The sequence below is a fragment of the Musca vetustissima genome, unplaced genomic scaffold, assembly GCF_032173495.1.
Source record: "Musca vetustissima isolate MV318-11 ecotype Yass unplaced genomic scaffold, APGP_CSIRO_Mvet_v1 utg63359, whole genome shotgun sequence".
NCBI classification, from domain to species: domain Eukaryota; kingdom Metazoa; phylum Arthropoda; class Insecta; order Diptera; family Muscidae; genus Musca; species Musca vetustissima.
In genome coordinates, this window is record NW_026875719.1 from 1 (window position 1) to 17,829 (window position 17,829).

Sequence of the window (17,829 nt, forward strand, 5' to 3'; positions counted from 1 at the left end):
AACCAATAAAAAAACCCTCCAAAATGTCTATCTTCTAGCTTTAACCATTTCGTCTGGGCGATGATCTACCGGTCACTCACTTATCTCTTAGCTCTTTTTTATATATTCAGATTAGTCATGTGACCTCCGTCGTATCATCAATATTTGAACACTACTTACCTTAGCTGAATAATGACTATATGCCGTTGTGCCATTATTTCATTTTATTCAGAAGGTTTTGGCTTCTGTTCTTGTTGTTGTTGTTGTTTCCAATTATCATTCCAGATAGAACTTAAACCACCGAATAAATTGAACATTGGCATTGTATCGGAATTATTGACATTTAAGCCAATTCCATTACTGTTGTTGACGGTATTATCAAAAATTGTTGTTGCTGTTGAAGTGGATGTTGGGGCCGAAATCGAAGTTGACACGCCGCCATTGTGTGTGTTGGTAATCGGAACATCGGTATTCATGGGAAATTGTTGACTATTGACAAAATGTTGTTCAATGCTGCTGGATGATGGTGTTGTACTCCATGTAGAGGTGGATGTAACGGCGCCGCCAAAAATATCAGCATTCGAATGGCTGGGTAGGGTTGGTGATAAATCTGCAACACCATTACCCAAAAACGGGGTCCAACCTGAAGACGATGTTGCGGTGTTGGCCGACGACCAGTTGTTGTTCAATGCCGATTGATTGAAATTCAAATAGTGTTGTTGTTGCTGCAGCTGCTGTTGTTGTTGTTGCAATAGGAATTGCTGTTCCAATTGTTGTAGTCTCATGATTTCATGTGCCTTGATAGCTCTCAATTTGGCAGCTATATCAAAATCATGTTGTTGCTGCTGCTGTTGTTGTTGCTGATGCTTTGCGGCAGCATTGGCTGCAGCAATTTGTTGTATCGTTTGGCGAGCTGTCAACAAATCATTCAAACCATAATTGGGGCAACTGTGCAAATCATAGGGTAGGCTGGGTGGTGGTGGTGGTTGTGAAGTAGTTGTCAGGGTTGTATTCAATGGCCGCGGTAATTGTAAAGTTATGGCACTGTTCAATGTCTCCCAGGCGGGAGTTGAGGAGGGTGATTTCCTGGAACCAATAGGGCCCAAATCCGTCTTAGAAGGTCCATCGTTAAACTCAAGTGGGGAGGCGGCAAATGGCAAATTAATTGGCCCGGATGATGCTGTTGACGGTGTGGGGGATGCAGTTGAAGTGGGGTTATCGAACATCTTTAAATCACTATTGAGCAATGTGGTTCCTGTCGAGTTGGCATTAGCATTGGATTGGGCATTGGCAAATTGTTGGGTCTGTTGCAGAACATCGCTAAATGTTATGTGGCTGCTATAGTCCCAAGGCGATAACACATCCTGATGAAATGTTTGATCATTGTGATCGTTGGCCGCTGCTGCCATTTGTGAGTAGACAGAATTCGCATGACTAAAGTTTTGTGTGGGAAATTTAAGAGAATTCGAGACCCTGCTTTTGGGTTTACGTTCGAAACGTTTAACTGTATTGTGTTGCTGCTGCGGCTGTTGGTGTTGAGGTATGGAACTGGAGGATGTAGACGACGTTGAGGCCGACGAACAAGACGATGTTGTGGGTGAGGTATTTTGTGTGGTTTGCTTTCGCCGTTCACGTCCTGGTGTCTTGCCCAGCTTGCGACCATTTGTGGTTTCCTTGGGAATTGGTGTTTGATGATTGGTTATTTCGGTCATTGGCATTACATGGCTGGTGGTGGTTGTGGGGCTCACTTTGTTCGTATTCACTGTAGGCCCTGAGGATGGTATACTAACGGGGGGAGGTGTTTTAACTTGACGTATTGTCGTTGGATCACTGTGTGTTGTATTGGAACTGGTAGAATCCAAAGATCTTCTTTGTTCTTTTGAAGGCATAGGTTCGGGACTAGATGTGTTTTTATTTGTGGTATTTTTTGTTAAGGCTTTACTTTCTTTTTTCACCTCCTTGTTCGTGGGGGGTACATCTTCTTTGGACTGTTTGACTTCTTCGTCGCGGGGCTTGCTAACAATTTTTTCTGTTACCTTTGTGGGTTTCTTGGCGGAGACTGTCGGCTGTGCCTTTTTCAAATCCTCATCCATTTTTTCCACCAATGATTTTTCGGTTAATTTATTTTTACAATTTTTCACATCATTTGTAGCTGAAGAGGAATTCGTTGTTGTGGTCACGCTGGAGGACGCTGAGGGCGTCGAAGTGGCCACAGTAGCTTCCTTGTTCTTATTCAATTTATTTGCTTTTCTAGAGGTTTTGCTTCCAAAAGTCCAGCTAACCATTTCCGCCAGCGTCATTTTGGGTAAGGCAGAAAAAGAACTTGACGCCGAGGAGGAGGACGATGATGATGACACAACGGCCTCACCATTTGCTATTCTTTGATTCTTAACGCCACCCACGTTATTCCTCTTCTTCAAGCCACTTTTATTTTTCAATGTCATCTCCACATCGCCGGTCTGGGAACTTTCATTATTATTCTGTCGCATGGCTATGTTTCTTAAATTAAATGTTGGATGTATTGTCCCCTTTTCCCGGGCTCCATATAACGCGGCCTGGGTATACATTATATTGCCATAGTCTATGTGAACGGCAATGAGGACCAGAACGAAAGTTATTATTAACATAATTATGGTGGCATTGCGTATTTTCTCTTCCCATGGTGGTCGCGGCAATAAGGCTGTACACTGCTCCATGCCTTTGGAAGGCAGTTGGGCGACTAACACATAATTTACGGCATAGGTGAGATTTGTCCTCAGTGTAAGGGGTTTTGTAATGCGGGTCGCCGTGAAATCTGTTTGAAATTGAATTTCAATTGTTTTCGTTGAATTCGCCTTGAGTTCAAAACTTTTACAGTCCATTATTTGAAAGCCATAGCCACGACAGGGTTGATCACCAATCCAAATGCTATCAATCCATATTGGTAGTTCGCCAGAATTGCGAGCGGTAAAAACGCGTCTTGAAATAATCTGGAAAAGATAAAGTTTTTGAGGTTGTGGCGATAACAAAAAATCTACAAAAATAATTCTAATACCTGAGGATGTGTCATCCCGGCCGAAGGTTTATCCTCTTTACTTGGACATGCCGCCGTTAACTGCTGCTCAGTGATCTCAAACAGCAATGGTGTGGGTGATCCCGGTTTACGATTCCCCAAACGAAAATGTGATTGCACAGCCTTGGCACTGATCCATGTACCTTCGTAGAGCGTTAAATTATTGCGTATATGCAACAGGGTACAATAGCTACCCATCGAGGAGGCTTTAAATGTTATCGGCACTCGTATGGAGGTGAGACCGGGTATCAAAATCGGTTTACTGGGCGCTGGATTGACCAATGAAAACACTGCCTTATCGGTTAAATAACAAGTCGGCGTTATTATGATCACCTCCAGTGGCAGGGTGAATTGAGTTTGATGTGCCAATTTTGGATCGGCCAATGAATAATCAATCAGTATCGGTCTATCTGAAGGATTTGAAATTTTCACTTCAAATACCTGGGTTTTATTCACCTCCACTGTGGGTATAACTTGTCGCGTCGGTATCAACTGGGGCCATTGTATTTCAATCATAAGATTTAGATGGAAATTCTCCTCCTGCTTAGTGGTCATGATAAAATCTAAATTTTGAAAATACGACTTAAAATGACGATATAATTCTGTGCGTCTTCGCAGTTCAACTTCATCGAAATGTGGCATATTGAGGATTTTATCAACCTGGGGACTGTGGGGAAAGGTAGTGGACTCATCTGTATGCTGGGGTATGTAGCACCGATTGCCACACAATGCTGAAGGTTCAAAATAGATGCGACCCACAGTTGTAACAGAATTGGGTGAAATTATCGAACCCTTTGAACTTCTATCCACAAATCGTAGACCCGGATCACTGAAGTTAATATGTTTCATATGTATGGCCTGATCGAAGCTGGATCGTATACTCAGTTCGGAGGAACAGATTTTACCCTAAAAAGAGAGTAACAACAATAAAATAATGAATGAATGAATTAAATAATTATCTATGTTTGACTCACCGGAAAACAATTGGCAAAATGTAATTTCTCTTGATCCACCTCCAGTTTACCAAAGACCACATCAAAATTTAACGTCACCGTAATATTCTCATGCGATGTGGCTATACTCAAATAGGCTGTACCCGATATGGAATATGGCATCAAAGCCACCTCAAACACTGCCACATCACCTTCCTCCAATACGGAATCCAAACGATAACTATGTTTCTCCAAGTCTATTGCATAATCATTGCTTTCATTTATATCCATGGCTCGAATAGACCCGGCAAATTTAACCGCATAATAAATACCCGATGTCTTTTGAAAATCCCAATTATTCAGATTAATGGGTATTGAATTACGATTTTGCAAAACGATATAACCTTTGTGAGAAATATCACGAAGGGGTGCGGAGGAAATTATTTGTATTTCTTTGGTATAAACGGAATTTTTTGAGCGCCATAATGACGACGTCTGTGTGGTTACAAACAAACTTGTAGAGCTTACAACAATGGGTATTTGGATTGGATTCGATATATTCGTATAAACATAAATGGCAGTCTTATAATTTCTCAGTAGATCTTTGAGATCTTCCTCTGGTTGTTCTACGGGGTTTTGTTGTATTGTTGTGGCCAATCTAAAGGCCACAGTTAATTCCATGGTAGCTGCGGGTTGCAATACCACCACTGCATCACTTTCACTTTCTCCCTTTTGCAGTAGGGGGTTCTGCTGCAGGTATAAATTTAGCTTGGAGCTTTCATTGAACCCAGTTGTTATATTGTAAATTAATAAAGGAATTTGATAATCATTACGCAGCACTATGTGTCGGGGCTCATCCAAATTTGTACATTTTAAATGAGATAATGCCTCATCCGATGTGGCATTATCGCATCTTTGCGAACTACTACCATTCCAACTTAGTTCACGATCCAAAAATAATGTTGATTTTCTGTCATAATACAATGAACCCTTGTACACATTAGCCCGTACTATAAGTTCCACATTGTGATATGTATGCCCCGACGTCGCCGAAGACGACGCTGCTGCTGTTTTTGTTCTTTGTTTCAAGACTAATTTTAATTTTTCATTTAGATGTGTTACTGGCTCATCCTGTATCGCAATATTTGGATCGAAGGCAATTGTGGAAATATCAATATTTCTTTTTTCACTGCTGCTGTCGTCATCTTGGCCATTTTTTGAGGCCATCATAATACCCTTGGTTAGCGTAAGAGATTCAAATTCCAAATTTTGTATATCCAATTGATGTTTGGAATGCCGTAGGGAAAGTTTTTGTTTAATTGGTTGCTGTTGTTTGTCGTCCAAGGCAATATAACCAAAATCGATGACCGGATTAACAGCATATATACCATATTCGGATAATATTACAAATTCCACTGGTATAACCAAGACTTGTTCTTTTAAAGCGGGGGAGATTGTGGACGATGTGGATTGACTGCTGCTGCAGTCACTTTGGGAGGTGGGTTCGGCAATTTTTATACGTATATAGGCTGAATGTTTGCCCGCAGTATAACCCTGAAAACGTATACCTATAATGGGTTTCGTACTATATGGTGGTATCTCCCATAGACCGTGTGGTCCTTCGGAGTCTCCGCTTGGTAATTCTAATTTAAATTTTCCACCACTGCTGTAAATCTGAAAACGAGGAGAAAAGATGATTAAGGAATTATTAAATAGAAAAATTTTATAGAACAAGTAAAAAATAACGTCGTCTATATAACCAGGACCCTTTATGGGCCGATATTGTTATTTTTTGTTAGGAAGATTTAATATCGAATGAGAATCAAACATAATAAATTATAGCCAATACGGCAAAAAACGTGACCAAGGTACCGAATAACGGGGTACCTTTGTATGAAGGCTATACCAAAATGTAGACCATGTGTAAACTAAAGCCAATTCGTTGGAAAAAGTGCCCAATATACTAAATATTGAGGGGAGCCGTTGTATGTTGGCACCATCCATTTCATCTATAAGCATTCAAAAAATATTATGTTCAATTTGTTTCAATAAATAAACAAAAAAATTAAACATCAAATTATTACTCATAATGTGATCATCTCAAATAAATGCTGTTGTGTCCCCTTCGAAATAAAAGTTTGGTATAATTATTTATATTATTTTTTTATTTAGATATTCATTGCAATGGGAAAGAGGGAGGAGTGGGCCATTGGAGTCGTCATCTATAAATATCTCAATAAACAACGAACATTTGTTTATTTAAATTTTCACCACAGCTATAATTGTTAATTATTGCCTGTGTTCACTCGCTTTTAGTACATGCATTTGCATTTAAAAGATCTGGAAACGTGTCTTAATTTTCTGAAGAGTGATGACAACGTTCCCGGCTTTTTTTTATTATCACAAACATTCAAATTTATATATGTACAAATCTCAACAATTAAGTATTTATTTATTTACTTTTTTATTTTATTTATTTATTTTATTTATTTTTTTTTTTTTTTTGTATTTTTTGGCGAGGGTAGTAGGTAGTTTGGTTATCAAATAGATAACAAAGTTGATAAGTAAATTCAAAAGTAAATGAAATCGAAACAGAGGAGAGGATAGGAGATGAAAAGGGGACACACACATGAATATGCAATATTTGGATAAAAATGCAATGAATTAAAACAAAAAACTCTTTTATATGCTCAAATCACTTGTGAAACCAACGGATTCTATGGATGGAGTGATGAAAAGGCATTGCATTATGGTACAATAGCTATATTTCAACTTACCTCCAATATTTGCAATGCTCTTTCATGTGGATTATACATGTGTATCATGGGCATTAAGGTGGCATTTAACGGTGCCCGTATGCCAACCAATGGTTTTAGCCGATACGGACATTCACGCACCTCGCCGCTCACCATTAGCAAGAGCTTTCCAAACGATGTGTGCAGGAATAAATTTGATCGAACAGCACCATTTTCCCTGGGTAAAAAGACCACATCAAATGTTGTATTACCATTCGGTGGCACAGTTTTAGCTTCAAATAAGCTACTATAAAATGACGGAGTTCCGCCCGTTACCAAACTAAGATAAACACTGTGGTTACGATTTTGATTGACGAGAGTGACGGTATGCGATTGTACTGTTCCCACAGACAATGCACCAAAATCCAATTGTGATGGTATGAAACGTAAACGATTTAATAATTCTGCATTTAGATCACCGCTATCGGGAATGCCCATTACACTGCCACTACCACCACCACCACCGGTATCTGTTATATCTTGAAGTGTGGCTGTTGCTGCTGCTGCTGATTGTGTATCCAAGTGATGGCCATCATCATGTTTTAAATTAGCAGCGGTGTTGCTATTTTCCGAAATTGAAATATCCACTTCACTGGCGGCGACGACGTCGGCGAAACCACACAATGTAGTTGTAAGAAAAGCTAAAACTAGCATTGATAACCACAAGCGTTGATAAGAAAACATTGTCGCCGTATGTCGTTTGTCTTTGTGTGTGTTTGTATTTTGAATTATATTTTGGTTGATCGACGATATTATTGTGGGGTTCTTCTTTTTTGCCCTTTCCTGCTGCTATGGTGTTTTTATTTATTTATAAACACCAAATTCCAAAAGGCAAAATTTCTATTTCAAAATGCCTGCTGCTGTTGCTACTCCACCTTTGAAGTAGACGATGATGATGCCTTTTGCGTTGTTTTTCTCCTTCTCGTCGTCTGCTGTGGCTGCTCCTTTTTATTTCAAAATAATAAAAACTCACAACACAACACACATCCAACCATACTTCGTCTGCAATGCCCAACAGGATGATTATGATGCGGACGGGGATAATGATGATTACGATTTGTACTCCTCTTCTAACGTTGACAAGCGTAGAATCACCGCTGCTGCTGCTGCCGATTCTGCTGTTGATGATGATACCGATGATAATTATGTTTTTGTTCTTCCTTTTTGCGATTTGTTCTTCTTCTATTATCTTCTGTTTGCTGCTGTGATTCCGTCCTCGTTGCGTTGGTCTTCTTGCTGTGATATTCATTAGAGGATGAGGAATTCTGCAGTCTTGTTTACCCGTCGTTTCCTTTTTGTTGTCTGGTACTTTTGTACGTAAAATTGTGTTGTTGCTTGGCGTTATATCAATCTGTAGGCGACAATTAGCAAATGTTTTTGCATAATGGTTCCTTTTTTAAACAAATAAATAAATAATCGTCAATTTTTTTGTACGTCCAATAGGGTTATGTAGATCGACGTTTTATTTGTCAAAAGGAAACGATAAACGAGAAATCGATTTGTTGTTCGATATTTGTATATGAACTATTGGTCTGTTCCCGTAATGCAAGAATCTACAATTTTTTACTACGATAACACTTTTTTCCTTTATGATATCGGAAAAAATAGTAAAAACTCGTAGATTCTTGCAGTACGGGAACAGACCAATTTATTGATGGTTTCTCTGGAATTGTTATGACATTTTTATACCCTTCACCACACTGTGGTACAGGGAATTATGTCTTTGTGCATATGTTTGTAACAGGCAAAAATAATCGAGATAGACGCATGGTTCCTTTTGAGAATATGCGTAGAATCACTTTCTGAGTCGATTTATGCATGTACGTCTGTCCGTCCGTCCATGTATTTTTGTGAACAAAGTACAGCTCGCATTTATGATCCGATTTGGATGAAATTTGGCATATGTCACTTATTTGGCCCAAGGACGAACCCTATTGAAATTGGAGAAAATAGGTCCACACATAGATATAGCTCCCATATATAGTTTCGCCCGATTTAAGGTAAATGGTGTACCAAAGTCCCTATATATCTTTCGATTTGCACGAAATTTGGTATAACCTACTGAATTAGGTCTAGAATAATATGTGCTAAGTTTCGTGAAAATCGGTTCAGATTTAGATATAGCTCCCATATATAGTTTCGCCCGATTTTAGGTAAATGGTGCACCAAAGTCCATGAAAATTATTTGACTTGCACGAATTTTGGTGCACCATTTACCTAAAATCGGGCGAAACTATATATGGGAGCTATATCTAAATCTGAACCGATTTTCACGAAACTTAGCACATATTATTCTAGACCTAATTCAGTAGGTTATACCAAATTTCGTGCAAATCGAAAGATATATAGGGACTTTGGTACACCATTTACCTTAAATCGGGCGAAACTATATATGGGAGCTATATCTATGTGTGGACCTATTTTCTCCAATTTCAATAGGGTTCGTCCTTGGGCCAAATAAGTGACATATGCCAAATTTCATCCAAATCGGATCATAAATGCGAGCTGTACTTTGTTCACAAAAATACATGGACGGACGGACAGACGTACATGCATAAATCGACTCAGAAAGTGATTCTACGCATATTCTCAAAAGGAACCATGCGTCTATCTCGATTATTTTTGCCTGTTACAAACATATGCACAAAGACATAATTCCCTGTACCACAGTGTGGTGAAGGGTATAAAAATGTCATAACAATTCCAGAGAAACCATCAATAAATTGGTCTGTTCCCGTACTGCAAGAATCTACGAGTTTTTACTATTTTTTCCGATATCATAAAGGAAAAAAGTGTTATCGTAGTAAAAAATTGTAGATTCTTGCATTACGGGAACAGACCAATAGTTCATATACAAATATCGAACAACAAATCGATTTCTCGTTTATCGTTTCCTTTTGACAAATAAAACGTCGATCTACATAACCCTATTGGACGTACAAAAAAATTGACGATTATTTATTTATTTGTTTAAAAAAGGAACCATTATGCAAAAACATTTGCTAATTGTCGCCTACAGATTGATATAACGCCAAGCAACAACACAATTTTACGTACAAAAGTACCAGACAACAAAAAGGAAACGACGGGTAAACAAGACTGCAGAATTCCTCATCCTCTAATGAATGAATTTTTGAAAAACTCCTTAAAAGTTGAACTTGGGTCCATTATAGTCCCTCTCCAAACAGGACCCAAATGATAGACCACAATTTGCCCTTTCCAAAATGGTGCGATATGTGGCTGTATCTGTTGTGGATCAAAAGATATGGGCCTTAGAACCCTATAAAACAAGGAAAATCTTTCTACATGACAGAATCTCCTTTTAAATAGCATGGTGTTTTTTGGGTGACCGGCCTTCGGCCGGGGATTTAAGACTTTCTCCTATGGACAGATGCCAACACCGGCTAACGCGGCAGAAACTCCTTCTAAATAGAATATTTTTTTGTGTAGGCGGCCTTCGGCCGGGTATTTAAGACTTTCTCCTATGGACAGATACCAACACCGGCTACGCGACAGAATCTCTTGTTAAATGGAATACTTTTTTGGGTGAACGGCCTTCGGCCGGGAATTTAAGACTTTCTCCTATGGACAGATGCCAACACCGGCTAACGCGGCAGAAAATCCTTCTAAATAGAATATTTTTTTGTGTAGCCGGCCTTCGGCCGGGGATTTAAGACTTTCTCCTATGGACAGCTACCAACACCGGCTACGCGACAGAATCTCTTGTTAAATGGAATATTTTTTTTGGGTGACCGGCCTTCGGCCGGGGATTTAAGACTTTCTCATATGGACAGATGCCAACACCGGCTAACGCGGCAGAAAATCCTTCTAAATAGAATATTTTTTGTGTAGCCGGCCTTCGGCCGGGGATTTAAGACTTTCTCCTATGGACAGATACCAACACCGGCTACGCGACAGAATTTTCTTGTTTTTGTAGGGTTCTAAGGCCCATATCTTTTGATCCACAACAGATACAGCCACATATCGAACTATTTTGGAAAGGGCAAATTGTGGTCTATCATTTGAGTTTGGGTTAGAGAGGTACTATAATGGGCCCAAGTTCGACTTTTAGGGAGTTTTTCAAAAAAATCGGGGACCAAAACCCAGTTTTTTGACTATATCTCCAAAATGGTTTGAGATAACCCCATCATATTACCACTCAATGGAAAGGTATTTTTATAACCTTTAAAATGATACCCATATTATATTAACCGGATCCGTAGAACCGGATATAACCGGGTACCCGTACCCGAACTTCCGGGTCAAATAACCGGGTAACCGGGTACGTCCCCCAAGAAAAAAAGATATCCCCATAATTAGGGTAAAAATACCTACCTCTGGAAAATTTTTCAGAAAAATCTGATCGTTTTTACTAAACTAGAGTTAAGCCGTAATGGATAAAGTTAAATAGTAGCTTAGCTGCGCATGGAGACATGCCTCTGAACATTCTAACTTTTAGTAGGACGTGAGCCAGGAGGGAGAGGAGTTAATAGAAAAAAATTGTGACTGAAATTATAAAAATTTAATGAGTTAGTTAAAAAAAAATATTTTATCCAGGATCAAATAAAGCGTAGATTTATTAAAGAAAACCTTTGGCAGGATCAAAAGAAACGTGGAATACTTTTCAAGGCCATTTCATGTGCAGATTTTTTAAAAAATATTTTAGGCGTGGATTTTTTTTAAAGAACATTTTTCAGGGACCATTTAAAGCGTAGTTTTTTACAAAAGAGAATTTTAAGATACCACTTAAGGCGTAGTTTAAAAAAATAATATTTTTCAGGGACCATTTAAAGCGTAGTTTAAAAAAAAGAGAATTTTCAGGGATTATTTAAATCGTAGTTTTTAAAAAAGAGAATTTTAAGGTACCGTTTCAAGCGTGGATAAAAAACAGACATTTCAAAAGTAGGTTTTTTAATGAGTATTTTTCAAGGACCATTTCAAGTGCAGAGTTTTTACAGAATATTTTTGTCAGGATTAAATATATCGTAGATTTTTAAGGCTATATTTTCAGGGATCCTTTTGAGATTTTTAAAGAATATTTTTGAAGTACAGATTATTTAGAGAGTATTTTTACAGGATCCAAAAAAAGCGTAGATTTTTTAAGGGATATTTTCAGGGACCATTTGAAGCGTCGAAAGAATATTTTGGTAGACCTTTTCAGGTTTAGATTTTTAAAGAATTAAACAATTTAAATATAAATATAAAAAAATAAATTCTAAATGTAATAAAAAACAAGTTATCAGATGTTCGAAAAATATTTCTCTTTTGAAACAATACTTTGAATGTTTAAAAAAATGCATGCTTATTATTATTAATTTTTTAAATATTATTACTAATTCAGCCCAATCATCAAAAATAATTCCGTGCGGAATTTCTTTATTCTTCCCTTTTCCCAATCGTAAAGAAAATTCCGCGCGGAATTAAAGGGAGAAAGGAGAAAAAAGAAAGTTCGATTTGCACTTTCCTCTCAAAATATCTCACAAACAAAATCGAAGAGAGATAAAAAATGTAAGTATGGGTTTTCAAATATAAATCGAAATAGAAATAAATAAATCCTTTGTAGGTTGAAGACAAATAAAACCCAATTGCAGCATTCAGTGTCAGTTTTGGAATTACATCCTGACATTTCACGTGGAATCTATAAAGGGAGCAAAGAGTCTCTTACTCGGTTTTGAAAAAAAAAAAACGGAAAATGAGCTCAATTCGACGGGACCACCTAATAAGGGCATCACCGAATGGAAAAAAAGTTTAGTACTAAATTTATCACATTCCTTTGAATGAAATAATCTATTCATTACTTTAAATTACTTAAAATAGTTTTGGGCTGACCAAAAAAAAAAAATATGTAAGGCAAAAATCTGCACAGAATTTAAAATACAAAACAGGAACAGGAACTTTTTGGCACTTTTATCGACTTAGGACAATGTTGAGCTTCGAAAACAGTCAACACCTCGGAGAGGATAGAACTAAATGTTGATTGTGCCATACAAACATTCGAATCCTTCAGCAAAAAAATGTAACGCGGAATTCCAGACTTGTTTTTCCTTGTAGGAGTATGTTGCGCCAACACTTCCAACAAGTATTGGAAAGCTGGTTTGCTTACCCGGTAGTATTTTTGAATCTGTTGGAAATGCATATCAGATGTTTCAATTATTTTTAACTTTTATGCACTTACAATGATTGACAATCTTGTTGAAGTTCTTTGTTGCTCTCTGGAAGTAGCAACATCCTATAAATATGCTCTAAGTATAATACTATTCATTTTTGAGTTTCAATTCTATATTTCTTTTTAATTATTTCGTACGACACAAACACTTTAAATTTGCGCAAACAAATAAGGGTGCACAAAGAAAAAGACCCACCGTTGATTAAAAAGAGATGCCATATTTAAACAATTTTACTCCTATATTTTCTACGATTTGAGGATCTTTCACTCGAGAGTAATTCTTTCCGTAGGAATAGAATTTCTCCCACATTTTGGTGACTGGGCTGATTATTAACAAATAAATAAATTATTGTGCTTTGCTTTCATTAATGAAAAAAAACACTTCCCCCATTAAATAATAACGACGATTTGTTTTTTATAAATATTTTATTCTTTTTTTTTTTTTTGTTTTTAGTTTTTTTGTGTTTATAATTATATTTTATACTCTTTTCCGTTATAGATTTTTCTTATTAAATTTTCTTAAAATTACTAGCCAAATAGATGGTTAGCGTTGTTATAATAATAGTAAGTTGTATTTTGTTGTAATAATTATTACATATAAGAGTCTTAATAATTTGTTTATATACCGCGCATGTGTGTGTGTTTCATTTTTAATCTATTGAACAATTGTGCATTATTAATTATTTTTTTTTCTTTGCAAGTCAACAACAAGTACATGGTTATTTAAATTTTTTTTTAATTAATTGTTTCGGTAAATTTCGAATGCACTTTCATTTCACAACAAAAAAAAATTAATATATTATTTGTGTAGTTGTAATAAAATAGATATATTATTAATAAATTCTCTTTAATATCAATACATGCATGTATATATAATACACATTCAATTGTGTACATAAATTGATAACCATAATTGAGAACAATTTAAGTAGCAATTAGCAGCAAATATTAGAAAACCATTTTTTAAAAACTATTTGAGAGAGAGAGAAAAAAATAATTGGAAAGAAAAACCGACGACGAATAAAATTATGAGTGAAATTTTTTTCGTAATAATAAATGCCATGTAGGTATGTAAAAAAATAATGTAAATTGTGGTGGACCACAATAAGGAAAATGAAAGTTTACAAAAATTAAAGGGAATGAAAAACGACGACATGGTTGTTGGATGTTGTGGTTTTATGCAGAGGATATACACATTTCCCAGAATGAGTGAAGAAGAATTAGTAGCATGGTAAGGAAACACATATTTTTCTTGCTCTCACACACAATGTGATGCTTTATGATGCTTTTAGCCTTAGAGGGAGGGAGTGGAGGATCCATCCATTCGTACTCATCTTTTTTAAACAACTTAATTAAATTGTTCGGGCATCACATAGGAGATATCATCCCAAGGATGGCGGTAAAGTCCTTGTTTCAAACGTTTCTGATCCATGTAATGGCCAATGAAACCTATGCTGCGACCGAGCACAAACAAGGAATTGATGGCGCCAATATTAATGTACTCTTGGGCTTCCTCACTGGAATTTCAAAAAAAAAACTCCGTTATTAAAACCTGAAATCTTCGAAAAACATTCCCCCCCATTACCTGGTAAATGATCCACAGTTGCGCAACATATCAACGAAACAGGTGGCAATGACACCATCAACATTGAGAATCAAATTGGGTTTTTTGCTGGTGGTAATCTTTTCGACTTCCAAGGCATATTTCAATAAGGGGCAGGCGGGGAAGTTATCCATAACAAATTCTTTGATGATCTTGACACGCACATCGGGATTGTTAATGGATTTGACACGATGTCCAATACCCATAATCAATTGACCCTTCTTGCGCATTTGATTTACGAAATCCATGGGATGTAAGTTGGAGTCATAGGCCTCGGAGAATTGGCGAGCAGCACCATCAAGAGCACCACCAAAACGATCACCCTGAAAAACAATAAAATATAAAGAATATTAATAAGAAGTTTAAAGAAGTTTTTTATTTAGGATTTTAAAATAAGTATATTTTCTGATCTGAATCTGAACTTCTAAAAATTTCAAATTTTTTTAAATTTTACTTACAATTGTCAAAAGGCCACTGACAACCGAGGACACCAAATCCTTGCCGGCACGAGCACACACAATTGTGTTGTGAGCACCAGATACAGCTGGCCCGTGATCTGCCGTGACCATCAAACACATTTCAAAGAATTTACAGACGTAGGGTGGCAAACAACGTTGGAACCACAACAGAGAAATAACACCACCAATACCAACATCCTTATTCAAAACTTCACTAATCGGCATACCGGCATAAATCAACTCCTGTCCTCTTTCATCACAAATGGAGGTCATAAAACTCGCCGGTTTGCGAATCAAGCCCAATTCACGAGCCCAGGCATAATCCATGGGCACAGTGGGTGGTGGAACTTCTTCGCGTGGCACTATACGTCCCGATTTCACCAATTCCGCATAGACTTGTTGCACCAAATCACCCAATGAATCAAACGAATCGGGTACATAGGCGCCGGCTTCACGCAGCGCCTTATTCTTTGCCGTGGCAGTTTCACGATCCGAATTGGCACATGAACCAGCATGACCAAATTGTACCTCGGATGTGAACATTGAGGCACAGGTACCAATACACCAGGCCACCAAGGGTTTGGTAATGCGGCCATCCTTAAGGGCAGCACACACCTCATATTCCTCGGTGCCACCTACTTCGCCAAGTAGAACAATTAACTTGGCATCGGGATCATTTTGATAGCGCATAATGTGATCCATAAATGTGGTGCCGGGGTAACGATCTCCGCCAATGGCAATGCCCTCCAAAACACCATCAGTGGCCTTTGAAATTATGTTATTCAATTCATTCGACATACCACCAGATCGCGAGACATATGCAACACTGCCGGGGCGGTAGAGTTTCGAATGCAAAATATTGTCCAACATACCACCAGTGTTGCCAATCTTAAAGCAACCTGGCTTAACGCCACCGACTGTGGCAGGTCCAATGATCGCCACACCTTTCTTATTTGCAGCCAATATCATTTTGCGTGTCATATTTTCGGGTATACCTTCAGCGATAATGGCCACGGTGCGTATTTGTGGATATTCCAAAACTTCCAATGTCGATTCATAGGCCGAACGTAAGGAGGCAAAATTCACCATAACATCAACTTCTTTGTGTTTATTAATGGCATCGGACATTTTCTTGTAGACGGGAATCAGAATTTCCGTATGACCCCAGTAGAATTTTTGCTTGTGATCACCGGTGAACGGGTAGACCATGGCAACAACAGATGGTTCATCGCGTCTGTAGAGGGAAAAGAAGAGAAGAAAATATTATTTTCAAGGATCAGCCAAAGGCATCGATTTCTTAGAGATTTTTTAAGGACAAGCTCAGATCTAAGCCGGAATTTTTTAAGACTTGCAAGAGTTATTTTTTGGATTTTTTAGAGAAGATTTTTAAATAATCTGGAAGTTCACTAAGAAAAAAAGAATAATTTTTTCAAGGACCTGAAGTTTTCTAAGCGTGGATTTTTTAAAGAATAATTTTTAAAGGACCTGAAGTTCTCTAAGCGTTGATTTTTTATAGAATATTCTTTCAAGGACCTGGAGATCTTCGAGCTTGGATTTTTAAAGAATATTCTTTCAAGGACCTGGAGATCTCCGAGCGTGGATTTTTTAAAGAAGGACATGAAGTTCTTTCTCTAAGGGTGGATTTTTTAAAGAATAATTTTTCAAGGACCTGAAGTTCTCTAAGCGTGGATTTTTTAAAGAGTAATTTTTTAAGGACCTGAAGATCTCTAAGCGTGGATTTTTTAAAGAATAATTTTTCAAGGACCTGAAGTTCTCTAAGCGTGGATTTTTTAAAGAATAAGTTTTTAAGGACCTGAAGTTCTCTAAGCGTGGGTTTTTTAAAAAATATTTTTTCAAGGACTTGGAGTTTCCTAAGTGTGGATTTTTTTAATTTTTTAAAGAATATATATTTTTTAAGGATCTTGAGAGCTCCATCGTGGATTTTTAAAGAATTATTTTTTCAAGGACCTGGAGAGCTCCATCGTGGATTTTTAAAGAATTATTTTTTCAAGGACATGGAGAGCTCCATCGTGGATTTTTAAAGAATTATTTTTTCAAGGACCTGGAGAGCTCCATCGTGGATTTTTAAAGAATTATTTTTTCAAGGACCTGGAGCGCTCCATCGTGGATTTTTAAAGAATTATTTTTTCAAGGACCTGGAGAGCTCCAATTGTGGATTTTTAAGGAATAATTTTTTCAAGGATCTGGAGATTTTAATTTTTTTTTAATCGTGGATTTTTTAAAGAATATTATTTTAAGGATCTGGAGAGCTACAATCATGGATTTTTTAAAGAGTATTTTTAAGGTACGAGAGAACTCCAATTGAGGATTTTTTAATGAATATTTTTCTATTCTATCTATTATAAAATTTTTTTTAACTCACCTGCAAATGAAATCGAAATCCAACATAGATTGTACGGCTCTCTGCTGCATACCCCAGACGATGGCTTTGGTCTTGTTTGTGAAGAATTTACGGGTTAGATTAACGCCACCATCAGCAACGTCATTGTTGATTTTCGTATCATCTGCCGAGATAGGTGGGAGTTTAATCGTTTGTTGGGGTGAACCTAAACCTTTTTTGTTCGATTTTGATTCGAGATTTTGGGTGTAGGTGGTGTGTTTTTGATTGTGATTGATTTTGAGATATGATTTTTTTTTTCAACATTACCAGACACATACAATGAATGATTTTTTGTTGCAAATTTGTTTTTTTTTATTTTTCAAGGATTTTGAATAGTAAACACATTTTATTTTTCGCAGGCACACAGTGGACGATCACGAAACGGCACAGGATTTTTGGATACGAGAGATACAACATACGCGCGCACACATTACGTAGGACGG

The 17,829-nt window shown here is 37.3% G+C and overlaps 2 protein-coding genes across 2 annotated transcripts; both read right to left on the bottom strand.

Moving 5' to 3' along the window:
* Window positions 1-203: 203 nt before the first annotated feature.
* Window positions 204-7,412, bottom strand: LOC133338243 (transmembrane protein 131 homolog). The gene is made up of 6 exons (XM_061546420.1): window positions 6,741-7,412; window positions 5,090-5,637; window positions 4,006-5,041; window positions 3,014-3,937; window positions 852-2,948; window positions 204-776 (listed from the first exon to the last, which is right to left on the bottom strand). Exons 1-6 carry the CDS (start codon window positions 7,410-7,412, stop codon window positions 204-206), a joined length of 5,850 nt encoding a protein of 1,949 aa, XP_061402404.1.
* Window positions 7,413-14,271: 6,859 nt separating this feature from the next.
* LOC133338244 (ATP-citrate synthase-like) lies at window positions 14,272-17,622 on the bottom strand (the record flags this gene model as incomplete). Its single annotated transcript, XM_061546422.1, has 4 exons — window positions 14,272-14,441; window positions 14,510-14,850; window positions 14,986-16,219; window positions 17,369-17,622. Coding segments are annotated over 4 exons (1,998 nt in total), but the record flags the coding sequence as incomplete, so codon positions are not given.
* Window positions 17,623-17,829: the final 207 nt, after the last annotated feature.

Excerpts from the sequence above, each read along its gene's own strand:
- LOC133338243 (XM_061546420.1), bottom strand. The coding sequence starts at position 7,412 with ATGCTAGTTTTAGCTTTTCTTACAACTACATTGTGTGGTTTCGCCGAC. Across the intron at positions 5,638-6,740 it reads GAGCATTGCAAATATTGGAG|ATTTACAGCAGTGGTGGAAA; the intron begins GTAAGTTGAAAT and ends CCTCGTTTTCAG. Across the intron at positions 3,938-4,005 it reads ATTTTGCCAATTGTTTTCCG|GGTAAAATCTGTTCCTCCGA; the intron begins GTGAGTCAAACA and ends CTCTCTTTTTAG.